We start from the raw sequence: 15,677 nt of genomic DNA, 5'->3' as shown, positions 1-15,677 counted from the left end.
ATAACAGTGGATGTGTATGTATAAGTGGGTGCATATAGTTATTTCTGTCTTACAGAAAATTTCTGTTTCAAAAGCTGTGCAGACCTTTATCCCTTGATATAGAAATAGAAAACACAGTCTTGAAAGAAAGAGGGACACATGAGATAACATTTTCAGTTTTCTGGCAATGACTTTGAGCTTCCAGGAAGGCAATACCTCATTTTTTAAATGCAAAAATACTGAATCCTAAACATTGGTTTGGCAATTACTCTCCCAGTGGATTCAGACCAGTCTAAGTGAATAGGCTAACCCAGGCTTCCCCCATCTGTATAACAGGGATAGCAATATTTACTTACCTATCTCATGGGAGTGTTATGGGGATTAATTATTTAATGCTTGAGAAGCACTTTAAAGATTAAAATTCCTAGTTGACTACTCAGGATTATTACTAAAGCAGAACCTTGCTAATCCACACCAAAATTGGCAGTGTCCCCCCATATCTGAGCAAAGATTTATTAATAAGGTTGTTGAGCAAGTTTTCTTATAATTAAAGCTTTATTAGTCTAATATAATATTCTGGAGTAGATTTACTAATATGGTGTAAAGTGTAGATAATTACAGCTAAACTCCAGTGAATAAAACAGATGAACAAACATTATCCCGGGTTTGGTTCACATAAACTGGCAAGCAGACTTCTCAAAGGGCAAAGTTCCACCCACAAATCTTTTCCTAACACTTATTTGTGATGTTTGTGAGGTCCCCAGGATGAGGCGAGAGATGAGAATCTGGGTCCATGTTCTCAGAAGGCTGATTTATATTATATTAATTATATTATATTATATTATATTATATTATATTATATTATATTATATTATATTATGCTATAACTATAATAAAGAAAGATAAGGATACAGACAGAAGGTTACAAAGAACAAAAACTCATAGCTGCTTCCAGAGTCGTGACACAGCTGATGGTGATTGGTCATTAAGTCAAAACAATTCACATGAAACTAGTCAAACATGCATCTGTTGGATAAACAATGTCCAGACCACATTCCAAAGCAGCCAAACACAGGAGAAGCAATCAGATAATTATTATTTACATTTTTTTCTCTGAAGTTCTCAACTTCCCAGGAGAAGAAATCCTGGCAAAGGTATTTTTCAGAAAATATCACAGTGACACTTACTTTCATGGCTCCCTGTATTTTCATCCAGTTGACAATACTGGAAATCAGTACCCAAAATAGAGAACCTGAGAGAACACAGCCATACCTCGGTCTCCACATCAGTTTTTGCTTTCCCCATGTAATCCAGACAAGTAGGTAAAACAGGAATTCAGTAACACTTCCTGTGTCTCTGCAGTTTGCCACAGGACTAAGCCCAGTCCGCTGCTGTTGCAGTGCAATATCCCAGAAAACCCTCTCCTGCTGCTCACCTCACTTTCATTTGCCACAGGCCCCCAATTAATAACCAGACTGCATCACTGCCACTTGTTCCTCCTCAGAGTTATCTTCCCCACATACCTGTGACGGTGTTTTTGCCACAGCGAGCTGGGGCCCAAAGGGAGCAGTGTGGAGGCAACAGGAATATTCCTGTGTCCGAGCCTTGCCACTGGCCTGACTCTGTGATGTTCAAGACTAAATTAAGCTAACAAGGCTCCTCATGGTCTCTCCTCGCTGACATCAGAAATATGATGAGTCTAAGTGCTCACACAGAGAGTGACACAAAGAATTGTTATTCAAGCATTACGGAGGCAAAGGCAAGCTCTGTCCATGGAGGGACTGGCAGGTCCTGCCTCTGTCCTCACTCCACCATCCCATGGTGCAACTCCTGGCTGATGTTTTGTGGTCTGACTACAGGGAAAGGTGGGCAGAGGTCATGGCTTCTGACAGGTTTCTTAGAGCTCCTTATTCCTAGCTTGGGGGGAAAAACCCACAGAAAATGAAATCTGTTTTCTTTTTTTTTACTTTGACGATATGAGGTAACTGTGACTCTGCAACCAATGCTTAACAAACATGACCAGAGAATGCTGAATTTTGTTGAGCAAGAGCAACACAGATGTGCAACCCAGAATTTTGAACATCTGGATTTTCAAACAACATGTAGCCTGTGTTTACTTATTAGGAGCTGAATATTACAGCGTAAAATTCATTTCTTCATACACTTCCATCTCATCATAGAGTTTTCAGATAAATTTGTCTCAGCATTCCAAAGATATCAGATACCACAACAGCCCTGACAGCAGATGTGGTCCCAGAGTCAGCTCTGCACCCTCATTGCCTAAAAACGCCCAGGCTGAGGAGTTTGCTGAAGAGACACTGAACTGCTTCTGCAGCTTCTCCCCTAAGCAGAGCAGGACCACTTATTCATGAGCTTTGGGACTGAGTTCAAACCAAGTGATTTGTTTTAGATCCTGCTCTCACTGAATGAGAACCTCAGTGCCTGCCAGAAACAACTTTCTAGGAGCATTTCATACACAGTCAAAGTGCTCCTCACTTATTAAGTAAATTTTATTTTTTATCTACATGCTTTTAATAATAACAGCTATTTGTTGACCTGACTGAATGTGATGCCTACTGTTAACACCCATTTTAGCTGTGATAATTCATAATTTTAATATTTATCTTTAATTAAGTGTGTAATATCCAACTCTTAAATTATTCAGTCTCTGCAGAATGTTTTTCATTAATACCACACATTTTATTAACATATTTATGAACACCTTTTATGACTTAATGTGGCTTAATTCTATTAATAAAAACTAATTTGAAAGTCATTATCTTTTTTAATTACACAGTAACTTCCTTCCAGTGTAGTTTTTCCAGCTCCAGCATAGCTCTGGGAGAGAACTGCTGAGGTTTCTCCAGTTCTACTCTGCTGCCTGACCACACAGGGAAAAATAAAACCTTCTTTATTGACAGGTTAAATATTGCCTGAGTAGCTCTGATCTGGTAAATATGTGAGATGCTCAGCACTTCAAAAAGGGCACCAAACCACCTGGAGAACTATTGAATAATAATGTGTGGTCAGAGCAGCATCACTCAGACTGGCACTTAAGCTGTCCACACATTTAATATTGACACCACAGAGAGGAGCTTCCTGTGGAGGGTGAAAGCCCCATGCAGGCTGCTGCTCTTCACTTGGGCTCTTCCAGTATTAGTAATCCTGCAACATTTATGCAGATGGATTAAGCTGATTCAAGGAAAAATCTAATTTGCCAAAGGTTACAACCTGTCCCTGGAGGCAAGGGTAACTGCAGTTCTTGTTAATAGATCCCTTGGGGGATTAGAGTGAAGGAACGCTGAATGTTTGGTGTTTATAAATATATATATATGGTTTATTTTAGAACAATTTGGTTGAAATGGAAAGCAGGTATGTAGCCATTTTGGTTATTATTACATATAGCAATATAACAGGGAAGGAAGGAAGGAAGGAAGGAAGGAAGGAAGGAAGGAAGGAAGGAAGGAAGGAAGGAAGGAAGGAAGGAAGGAAGGAAGGAAGGAAGGAAGGAAGGAAGGAAGGAAGGAAGGAAGGAAGGAAGGAAGGAAGGAAGGAAGGAAGGAAGGAAGGAAGGAAGGAAGGAAGGAAGGAAGGAAGGAAGGAAGGAAGGAAGGAAGGAAGGAAGGAAGGAAGGAAGGAAGGAAGGAAGGAAGGAAGGAAGGAAGGAAGGAAGGAAGGAAGGAAGGAAGGAAGGAAGGAAGGTTGGTTTAAGACATGACAGCCACCTCTCATGTCATTGTAGCTGAGCCAGTTATGCCCCATCAGAAGGGCTGAATAAGGTGAATGTCCTGATACCTTCCACAGAGGGGTTTTGCAGCTGAGCCAGTTGTGTAAGGGAGGACATTGGCATGATAAAAAGTATTATCTCACCTAACAGGATCTGCTTCTTATCAGCCTCTTCTCCTATCTGGCTCAAAACCCAGCTTGTCCCTAAACAAAAGTTCATGCACACCTGCTTGGCTCCTGGGCTGTGACCTTGCACATCCTCAGCAAAGCACCAGCTGCTTTTGGAAATGGACAATTGTTTGTCATTAGCCATTAACATTTCAGTCTCACACTAAGTTAACTCTAATTGGTGATCACGATGATTTAAATATTTAGTTGATAGGACTGTTTATTAGAATCATGTCTATAGAATAAACTAAATTGGGTCTTGGAATGAGAGGTAAACTGTGTACCCATAACATCTGGCCTTAAGAGTCACAGCCAGAAGACCATTACAGTAAATTAGTAAACCGATTTACCACATTAATTTACCTGCTTCTGAAATACAACCTGCTCATAGGTGTGGCTCCTTATTTTTTCCCCTCTCCCATCCTGTGCTTTGGATAGCTTTTTTTCTGCACAGAAAAATGATCCTTTTTTATCCTTGCTATTGTAAAGGCAGTGTCAAAGTCTCAACCCTGTTGTGAGTGATGTTGGACAGAGCCAAATGATGCAGAGCTTCGGCACTACTACAAAGTCACAATGAATTGTTCATGGATGTGATTTATATTTAAGGGGTGAACAATGGCAGGGTAACCAGGAAAGGGCTAAAGCAGCACCTCAAGACAATCCAGGCCACCTGCTCTCCATGGCAGAAAATCTGATTGTTTCTGAATTCATTAGTTATCTCCTGTGCCAGCCTGAAAGATCTCAGGCCACTTTCTTGCAGTGGCCTGTGTTTTCTAAAAAGAACCTGGTGTGGGGTGATGGGTGTGGATCTCTGTGTTCACCCACTCAGCTTTGATCCACAGCCCCCAAAAGGGTTTCCATAAGGAACTCCCCTCCTTTGGTTGTGTACGTGTTCAACAGAAGAGCAGACATTATTTCCAGAGATCTTTTGAGACACCTCTCTCTCTGACTCTGTGAGGCAATTAAATTATTATCTCAAGTGGTAAGAACAGTGAAATGCTGGTGAAACAGTGCCATAATTAAAGAACCGACTCAAGGAAAGGGATTTACTGATGATGCCCTGGGTGTAATAATGTAGAATCAAAACCAGTGCAGAATAATAATAGGAACCCTCCAAGTCAGATCAGTTGTTTCCCATGTTTCTTGGTTAATCATATTTAAAGACTAAATTACATAAGAAATTGAAAAGTGATTTCATACATAGTGCTTGCTACAGATTAAAGTCCACACAAATCAATGTGTGTGGCTTTCTTGTTTCAAGAAAACATGCATCATTTTCTAAAGAATTTTTAAACTTTTTTTCTTGCAATATAGTTTTCCCCTCTCTTACTGAAGTTTAAATTTTCCCTTTCTGTCTGTTCCCTTAGCTCCAACACCAAGTAAGATCATCTCCTGAGCTCCTGTAGATTTGGTCTTCCAAGCATAACTAACAATCTGCTCTTTCTCAAGTGTTGCAATAATTCTAAAATTAGATCTTGGAACATGAAAGCACTTCTCTAACACACCTCTAAGCAGAGTACAGAAAAGGTGATGAAAGTGAATTTTACCTGAGATTAAATCATTCACAGTCTCATTAAATGGCCCTTGCACAAACTTCATGAGCATTGAGTCTGCTGCAAAAAATATTTAGGGCATCTTCCATTTAATATCTAGATAAAGTATACAATGGAAGATGGATATACTGAACCCAAAGGAACTAAATATTTGCTCATCAGTAATGGCCAGGAACATGAAAAGAAGTAGGGCATCAATGGCACTAGGAGCTGAGCCAAGCAGGATGTAGAGCTGTGCTTCCCACCATTGGAATTGGTCAGTGGCTGAATTTTCTGGATGTAAAATTAAACATTTCAGGTTTATAGAGGAGATTGAGGTGTTCATCACTTACACTACACTTACATTCATATCTCTTCAGTTCTTGTGAAGCCATGCAGAAGCCATGTCACCAATAGCTCCATGTAATAGGAATATTGGCCACCTTTTCCAGTATTACATCAATGACAAAAACAAAAATGCACAATGAATTTGGGGACAGAAGAACTAGGTCTGGCATTGTTTCATACCACAAATATCAGTCTTTCTTAATGAATCATTCTGCTCTTTTGAAAATGCCAAGCACAAAATTTAGAAGTGAAAGATGTCAGGATTTAGATGCATGTTTGGTTTCCTCTAATCTTTTATGACTTGTAAAATAACTCTGATTGCCCTGAGAGACCATCCTCAGACTTTGGAAAACAAAAGTGTGAAGCCAAAAGAACTAATTACTAAAAAGTAGAAAGATTCCATTCTTGAGCAAAGCAACATTTAAAGTTATTTTTATAAGGTGCTCTAAACATTCAGAGTCACCATGACATTGCCGAGTACAAACAGGCAAGTGCTATAACAAATATGACTACATTAAGATAGAAAATTAGATTAGGTTTTCATTGTATGAGAAACAAGGTTTCAAAATACTAAGCTGATCCCTCAACTGCAAGTGTGAGAAAGGAGAAGTAGTTCATATGCTAAAATAACCAAGTATAATCTGGGTTAATTTTTATAAATATATATGGCATGTATCTAATTCCTATACATAGAATTAACATTTTGCACCCGTAGCACACTGCCATCATAGCTTTGTAAAGCATAAGAGCAGTGCTGAAGATGAAAGGGCATTCCCGCCTGGATGTGCCCACAGTGACTGGCCACAGCAAGTGCCATATCCCAGCAGAGGACACCTCAACCCATTGGTGTTTGCTTCCAGGGCTGCTGGTGTTCAGGGATCTGGATGTGGATAAGTTCAGGGGAAGGGGAGACAAGGGAAGTGTAATTTTAAGCCAAGAAAAGTGCAATTTGTGAGAAAACATTTGCATAGCATATTGAATAATTAACAGGAATTACAATTTATGGCTAGAAGTACAGGCAAGCTGCAAGGTGGGGGCAGAGCCCATTGCCACTCACTGTCTGAGAGAGGCTGGGGGAGAGGGTGGCATATTGTGCCACATTTCCATAAGGCTCACAGCTGAACAAAAAGTACCAAGGGCTTTTCTAACCATGAAATCTTCAGAGAATCATTTATTTCAGGAGACAAAGGGTGCTGTGTGTTTGGGTTGTGGAAGTGTCAGGATAAAAGATTAAAGATTCTTTATATATTCTGAAATATCCCTCCTCAGAGAGTGTTAAAGAAAAGCTTCAGGAGACCAATGCAATCAGGAACATCAAAGACATGTCAAGCTATAATGAGAAAGACCCAAATGCCCTCCTGGTGCAGCACTGCCAACATTACTGGATACTCACCAGGGGACAATTTGTCCCATTTTTGTTATTAGCAGCATCTGTAGGAACTGCTTGCCACCTCCTGGCAATACATAATTGCAGACAAAAAAAAAAAAATGGGGGAAAAAATAAAGCACCATATTTTTTATTCAATCATGCCCTTTTTGATTCCCTAGGAAAATATTTCTGGGAAGCTATGAGAACAGCTGCTTAGACAGTTCAGAGAACACTTCATCCAGACTAATGAAAGTGTTCAAAGCTTTAATATATTGTACATTATTCATATAATTCAAAAATTAAAAAGGCTTTGAGATTTTATTACTTAAGTAATAAAATGTGATGTAATTTCTACTCTTACTACTAAATATTCAATAAATTATATTAGTACTGTATGGATACTTATATCTGATTAAAAACCACGCATCCTTGATAAATTACTAAACTATTATCTAAAATATTTGTATGCTGAGGGAGAACCTAGTCACAAATCAGAGGTCCATGGGCAGAGCTCTCCTCCCTGTTAGGACCAAAGCCAGGGTTCTTTTTCTCATGGCTCAGCCATCAGCAAGCACTGGATCCAGGCAGAACAGTTCAGACAGGAGCAATAGACTCATGAGAGCAGTACCCTCATTTCCACTCCAGTGAATGTGTGAGAGCTGACAGAGCAAAACAAACAATTCATGTATGTGGCAGCTCTACCTCCAATAAAAAAAAAAAAAAACAACCTTTAGACAGAAAACTTGTGTTCCTGATGTTTTCCCTGTGTCACTCTTGCCCCAGAATGGCTGTGCTCATCTCCCACTTGTCCTCCCACACACTCAATCTTGTGTCTGTGGTGGCTCTTACTCAGTTAGCAATTTACTCCTTTGCCTGGGAGTTATGTGGAGCTGCTCGTAGGCGAGTCATTCTTACACATCCCATGGAGAAGTGCCACCAACTTGTGCTGCAGTAGCTTGCAGAAACTAAAAGCCACCCAGCAAACACCTCCTAAATTACAGCAAATGAAATGCCATCACAGTGACAGATTATAGTGCTGCTCCCAGCTCATTTGTCTTGTCTAAATTAGTAGGTCAAGGGAGATTTTCTCCCTTCAAAGAAAGAAGGCAGGCATCTATTAGCCTTCAGTGAGAGGTATACTTTTGAAAACCAATTTCTCTCGCAGTAAGAATGTTATCAATGGTGACAAAGTCAGAAACAAGTTCAAAACTATCTCTCCAGCAGCTGCAACTGAATGCAGTATTCTACACATCTGCTTGCAAGTTGTTTGGGCATTAGTAGTTCATGCTCTGTTAAACAAATATTGTTTTCAGTTCCTCACAGAGGTGAAGGAAGAACAAAGTAAAATCAGCGCTCTGTCTCTGGTGTAGTATGTGTACAAAATGCTTTGAGATGTGTTGGAATAACAGATAGTAAAAATAGGTTATGTTCCAAATTAACTCAAAGGTTTTATTAAAAGCCTTAGACCAACAGAATAAAAAGTATTTAGAAATATTAATAACTCTCTCAAAAATGTAGCTAGAAACTGAGTATAATCATGAAAATAAATTACTCGTTTAACTGCTCTGCAGGATAAAATTTAACATTTTTCTCCTGTTTATATTTGCTATGGAGAAGCAATCATTTTAGTGCTGGTTGAACAATTTCAAATGAACCCTTATGGCTTGAACACAGCTCTTTAAAAGGTTTCTTTTTCTGAGCAACAAATTACTTACATTCCTGCACTTTGCTCTACTCTAGTAATTTTTACACTTTTCCACAATGTTCAAACATTAGAGGGAAGTTGGCTACAATACCTTGGCATTAGTATTCTCCTCACTAGTGAGTGACATATTGCAACAATGGCTTGTTGAAATTAACATCTACCAAGGCTGAGGATGACTTTCTATATGTCATTTCATTTGAAAGAAAATCAGGTTAGGTTGGGTTTCACCATCTCAGACTGATGGCACTTAAACCTTAAAGAAAATAATTTTCCTCTTACTTGCAAATGCTAAATTGCCAAAGAATATAAATGATCATTTTATTCCATGGCAGCATTGTTCCATAACCACTGGAAATACAACCTATGTATAGGTGCCTTCCTAGCAAGTATTTTAAACAAAGTGCAGCCAGTGACCCACCTGGGATTGTCCCACAGCCAAACCAAAAAAGCTGTGGCTACAAGTTTTCTTATTTGGTTGGCCAAGTTGTCTTTTACCTAGGGTTTTCTGGGGGAGAGATAAAATCCAGTAATGCATATAATATCCCATATAATAACTGGACACTAGGCATGTCTCAGTTTATAGACACCTATACTTATAAATCAGTATATGTAAGAGATATACCGATTCACTTTTGTTGAAGTACATTCTAACCAACCCACTATGATTTCTCACTAAAACATTTGGTTGTTATTTCATCCCCTTTAAAATAGAAAACAGAAGAAATTCTGTAATCCCCAGGCAATAACCTCCAGGTCTCTTCTCCAGAGCATCCTACAAATAACTGGTACCATATTATCCTTTGTGCCTCAGAGGAGCCACAAGACATGTTTGACACCTTGATTTTGAATGGTGTGCCCCTGGCTTGTCCTCCTGGAGGAGAAGCAGCTGATTTGAGCACAGTGGTACCTTTTCCACAGAGGCAGTCTTGTTACCCCAAAGCATCTTGCTGCTCCAGGCTATTTGGTGTTTTCACTGGTGTGTAGCTGATACTACCCAAAGGAATCAGCTATTTCTGTAATCCAGGGCTCTCACAGCCTAACATGAGATTGGATAATGGCCACTACTCTTCCCTAACACTGAAAAGCTGTGAAAACAACATCTCATGGATAACTAGGAAAGAAGATTGTAGTTCAGACAAATACATTGATCCAACCCTTGGCACCACCTCTACCCTGGGTAGGAGTGACAATGCCATGAAAAATATAGACTTAATTTTCCAAAGCTCAGGGTGGCTTCTTCAGTTTGCTCAGGTACCTTGCTGGTGCATGTAGGCAGCTTCATGCTGAGTCCCAGGATAGTTTTAGTGATTTGGACTCTGTGCATTGTCCCTGGCTCAAGTATTAGATAAAATGAGATCCCCTGGATTTCAGATTAGAGAAGAGCCAGAGTGGGATCTGTGCTTCCTCCATCAGGCACAGGCTGTGGGCCTGTACCAGGCTGGTGGTGCAGAAGAACAGAAGTAAAGAACAAGCCCATCAAAGTCAATGCTTTTTGTAGGCAAACTCCTAGGAGCTGATCACTCTACATGCACAAGTCTTCCTCTTATTTTTTCTTGCTTGAGTGCCAAGCTGGGAGCAGATGGTACATTAGTCACCCTTAACTGGAGGGTAAGAAAGTGTGATTTCTTTTTTTTCTAAATTCAGTTGAGACCCTCATCCCATTTAGATTCCCAGCTCAATGTTTATTTGTCTTACACAGAACTTGTACTTTCTACCCCTCTCAAATGCTAATCCTCTCCACACATATGCTCATTATGCAAAAGCATATGACAAACACCATCTGGGAAAATAAATAGCTCCTCAGCTAACTGTGCTGCTCCCTCCCTTTACGTCACCCACCTCACTATTGTGTCTCCTATTTTTATCTGCAAGACAGCAATCACTCAATCCAGCTATTAACTTAAAAGTGCTGTTTTAGTCAAGCAAGCTGCAGATCCCAGGCTGGGCAGTAGAATCTATTCCATTTTTCGAGACGATGTGCGTCTCCCTGATAATTTGAAAGCAGCCATAGCACTGAGAAAAAAGCATGTTACTCTTTTAAAGGGCAGTTGATACCACTGACAGATACTAGTCCTGACCTTAAGTCCACGCTTGTTTTTTAGCTAGAAGGTTACATTTTCTCCCCCATAAAATATGCAGCTCTTGCCACAATTCTACCTCGTTTCCATGGATTCCTGAGACAGTCCTTCATCTCTGACAGATTATTCCTCATACTGTTCAAAGCCTAGCTAAAATGGTGCTAAATAGGGAATGACATTAGCCAAGTTCAGTGATTTCTCTCACCTCTAAGTAGACGGGTAAGAATGGGAGCCATGCTGTCATTAATCATGGCTGATTTGTTTTCTGCCAGAAAGTTAATCAAAAGAAATGAGGATGTATACACAAGAGAAAGGCATCCCAGAATATCCTAGTTTGGATTAGGAAAATCATCGTGATTCAGGAAAGGAGACACTCATTTGGCTAAATCAAACAGGGTCTGCACAAACCAACCATATTGTGTTGAGGCCAAGAGAAATTCAAAATGCACAACCAGGAGACTCAGCAGCTGACACTGTGATATAAAGGCAGAGCTGTAAATGTACCCTGTAAGAATTGTGGGGCCATAAACACCGCAATACTGTATCTGTTTACAAAAAATATGAGACAGAATTCAATGATGACCTTATCTGAGCTACAAATTCTTGTCAATTATTATATGCTTGTAGGGACATGTTTAATAGATGGCAGAAAGTCCTTCTCATTTGTCCTCAGAGACAGCACTGATATTGCCCAGCTAAGAAATCCATTATAAAGCTACAAAAGAGGCTATTTGATTTCATGAGCACGTGCCTTTATTATTTTAAGAATAATTTAACATTGGCAGAGGAAAGTGGAATCTGTATGAAAAAAAGACCAGGGTTTCCAGCATTTTCAGTTACCACCAGCTTTGAGGTTCTTGTGTGTCTCCTGTACTTTTTTTAATTTCTTTTTTTTTTCTTTTTGTGGAGAGATTATTTTTAGTTTTCTCCCTATTGGTTCCACAATTGTGGGAGTTTCACCTCAGCTGAAGCAGAGGGGTTTAAGGCTGGTACACGGTTTGGGAGTCAGTGTTGCTCAGAATACATGTGCCTGTGGAATAAATACACTCTGTGCTGCTGGATATGCCCTTAACTCTCTTCTCTTTGTTGTTACAACAGACGAACCAAACTCCTGGAGTGCTCCCTCTGCCACCTCCCCAGGTCTGCCGGAAGTAGCTCTTTCCCTCGACGACATAATCTCACCATTATCTTCATCACACATAGCCCCACCCTCTGACCCTTCTCACCAGATAAGCCCAGAGCCAACATGGGATATCAAGAGGGAACACGATGTAAGGAAACCAAAGGAGCTTTCGGTGAACGGTCACAAAAAGAAAAGGTTAGGAGAACAAAGAGAAAGGTCAGCAAGTCCTAAAAAGGTAGACAGGTCAAAGCACGAAGAGGCTTCTTGGAAAGGATATTCAGGAGGCAAAAATAAGACCACTGATGGTGGCAGGCCCACCTCAGAAAGCAAAGCGGTGGGACACGGCGTTATGATCGAGGCTGGCGCAAGAGAGCACATGTGTGCTGGAAGCAGTGATGAACAGTTTGAGAGGCTGAGGAAGCCAGAAAGCAAGAGAGGAGGATCTCTTAGCAAAAGAGACCACAGATCCACAAACACCAGTGAGAAGTCGGCTGCAGCACCCGACCATGTCAAGACCGATACGGGAGCTACCAAGACCTACGGTAGCAACCGCTGCAGCTCGCCTGGAAGCGATATGGACCACAGCCAGAGGGACCCTGATGGGAAACCCAGCGAGTTCCCCAGGAAGGGACATCTCCACTCCATCAGCACTCGCAGCACCAACACCACAGTTCGAAAGGCAACGGTCTCTCCAGGGCCGTGGAAAATCCCCGGCTCGGATAAGCTACCAAGCGTCCTGAAGTCTGGTACTTCTGCCATGAGCAGATAAGCAAGGGACTGTTGCCCTCTAACTGTCTCAAACTGACGCAGAACATTCTTCTTAGTTTTTGTCTCACATTGGTTTGTTTTAATTTATTTTAACTATCACACATATACACAAAGCATTGAGGAATGAAAACATTAGTGTGTAATTCCATGACAATGTGCACAGTATCTAATAAGTTCAAAAAGCATATAGTCAACACAGAGATTTAAAATCGACCCTAAAGTCCCAGTTCCATTTTAGGGACTTTGGCAGCTATGGAAGAAACCAAAACAATATGAAGGACAGTACATCAGAGAAGGATAGTGCAGTGTAGCTTTAGCATTTTTTTCCCACTGCATGAAGGACTTGGATTTCATTCAAACTTTATATCAAGAAACTGGAACAAGTTAGAGCAATCACAAACTGGAACATCGCCTTAAATAAAACTGCACGGAGCAAGCTGAAACTGAGAGAGGATCTTTTCATGGAGCTAAAATGTTGTAAATAAATTGTTCTCGACATATCTAGACAGGGGTTAAAGGGTTTCTTTAAAGCATCGTTCGGAACTGTACACCCATGACACGTCTCCACTGTTAACGCTTTGGGATAGTCCACGTGGCACCCTGTAGAATAGTTCACCGGGTGCTGCGGGAGGAATGGGGAATCCAGTGGATAAGTTTCTGTGATACCATTTCTACTGCCATTTTTGTGAACAAACCATGTTTCTGTACATTGGAAAGGAGTTAAGGTGGAGTTGTATTTGCAAATTATTCTCAAAAGTGATTTATTACAGGTTCCCCAAGTCCTGTGAGGTAGCACACAAACCAATTGGTCAGGCTCAAACCCCAGGCATCTGCAAGGCCCTTGCAATGAAAGGAAGAGTGCTACAGAGAAAAAGCTGCAGTTTCCTTAAGGAAAGGCCTTTCCTTCCTGCAGAAGATGACAGCATCACTTATCAACAGTGCTATGTTTCATACCCATTCGCATTTACTTAGGACACTCTCACCTCTCATCCCCTCAGTTTGGCAGAGCAGGTGCCTTTCAGGCACACGTCAACAATAATTAGACTGGTTTCTGAAATACAGTTGTCGGTGTCCTCATTCAGTAAATTCAGTATTTTTCCATTTTTAAAATGGTTTCCATTTTACCATTTTTTCCCTATCTCCATTTTTTTCTTCTTTTTGTTTTTATCTTTCTTGCTTGTCTGTTTTGAATTTTAAGCCTTAAGTGCCAGGTAAACATTCCAGTCTGCCTTCACAGGAAATAACTCCGAGTTCAGTCAATCAGTCATTATCTTGTTTCAAACAGATGTGTGTGTGTCTGTGTAAGTGTGCGTGTGCTTATTCGTCTGTCAAAATTAAAACAAAATCCTGGGCAATAATACATTGGTAATTAAAAAAAAAATTGTAAAGCTAAGTACTGTCAAAAGTTCATATTTAAAAATTATTGTTCACTAGCAATCTTAGTTCCTCACACGCTCTGCTGAAAAACTAGATTGAGATTGGCTTTGTTCCAAGAAATTAGCACATTACTGTATGTCTCAAACATTGCACTGGACTGCAAAATTTATAGACGTGTTTCTTCCTGTCCAATGATTTGAAAAGCCTCAAGTCAAGGATTTTGCAGCTTTCAAATTTTTTTTTAAGAAAGAAAAATCCATTTATAATTTTTAAAAAAAGCACAAATCCGTGTAGCTGTTTATAAAACTCTTATTTAATGGGAACAAAAAAAATATCTTTATCCCCTGAACTAGAATCCAATATAATTTGCCATTAATTTATTGAATCTGATTTTGGACAATGCTTCTGTAGTGTAGATGCACGTCCCGGTATCTTATTTTTATGTATAAAGAAAGCAAACAATGAAATCTGAAAACCAGTTGAGATTATGCTTGCATAAACTCTAATTTGCACAGTTCACAGCTACTCCTTGTGCAGTAATTGCTTTATGCGGCTGTAATCGATAACCTGTGAAGACAGCACATCATCTAAACCCCATTCCAAATAATATTTCTGTGTAGTGTTAGCTGTGAATTTACCTTGTACAGCTCTATCTCTATAAATATAATTCCATGTATTAATAGTCACAGAAAGGCTGTAAGTGAGCAACTATTTTTATGAAACGCACCACTATGGATAAATTAACTTTTACAGAAATCTTGTTTACTGTATGATATTCTAAACCACTGTCAAATAAAATATATATCCAAAAATCTTTCATTTTTTCAATTGCATATAGTTTGTGTTAATTTTGAATAACATGTTTCAGTGTTACCCTGATAAACAACCATTTTCTTGCATATGGGTACAGGTAATTAGCTACTGCCTTATAAAAACGGGAACAGACCATTTTAATTTCTTACTGCAATATATGAATAAACATGTCAGTGACCAAACAAATTTTATAATGGCAATCAAGGCTTATGAGGCAACACAGACACAGAAAAATCTCTTTCTTGATGGGGAAGCCTAAATCCTTATTCTGCTTCCAATCCAGGAGACAAAGGACCAGGGTGACCAGACTCCAGCAGTGAGAGACAACTTCTACGAATGTATCACATACACAGAATTAACCTGAGCACAAACCATATTTACCTCAGATATCAGGCAGTTCTAACTAGCCCTAGAAAGGTTTTGTTGACAAGCTGTGTGAAGGGGTCACAATTACATTTTCAATTTATTTTACAGGAAAAAAGTCTCAAAAAACATCATAATGGTGTAAAAATATTGGTAACCAGCCAGCTTCTTTTGGGACCAAATCCACCTCTCATTAAATACTCCTTACCTCCAGTTAGGCAAAATAAATCATTAGTTTATAGATTCTAGACACACTAAGATGTCTAGCTGGAAAACAAGCAGGTTTTTTCACACAAATACATTTTTAAAAATAAGTATTTCCTGTTTC

General features: G+C 39.7%; 1 protein-coding gene across 11 annotated transcripts in view; it reads left to right on the top strand.

Annotated features, from left to right (window-relative positions):
* Positions 1–15,006, top strand: part of MAGI2 (membrane associated guanylate kinase, WW and PDZ domain containing 2) — a 701,395-nt gene extending 686,389 nt beyond the window's left edge. For 8 of the 11 annotated variants that reach the window (XM_058021985.1, XM_058021981.1, XM_058021983.1 and 5 more), the window contains one exon: positions 12,004–15,006. In XM_058021985.1, the coding sequence (XP_057877968.1) occupies positions 12,004–12,797 (794 nt within the window). In that variant the 3' untranslated portion in view covers positions 12,798–15,006. The remainder of the gene's footprint in view (positions 1–12,003) is intronic. The other 3 variants (XM_058021989.1, XM_058021987.1, XM_058021988.1) reach the window with 2 other exon arrangements.
* The last annotated feature ends 671 nt before the right edge of the window (positions 15,007–15,677 follow it).

Source organism: Melospiza georgiana, chromosome 4 (genome assembly GCF_028018845.1).
Source record: "Melospiza georgiana isolate bMelGeo1 chromosome 4, bMelGeo1.pri, whole genome shotgun sequence".
NCBI lineage: Eukaryota > Metazoa > Chordata > Aves > Passeriformes > Passerellidae > Melospiza > Melospiza georgiana.
This window is presented reverse-complemented; position numbering and strand designations above follow the sequence as displayed.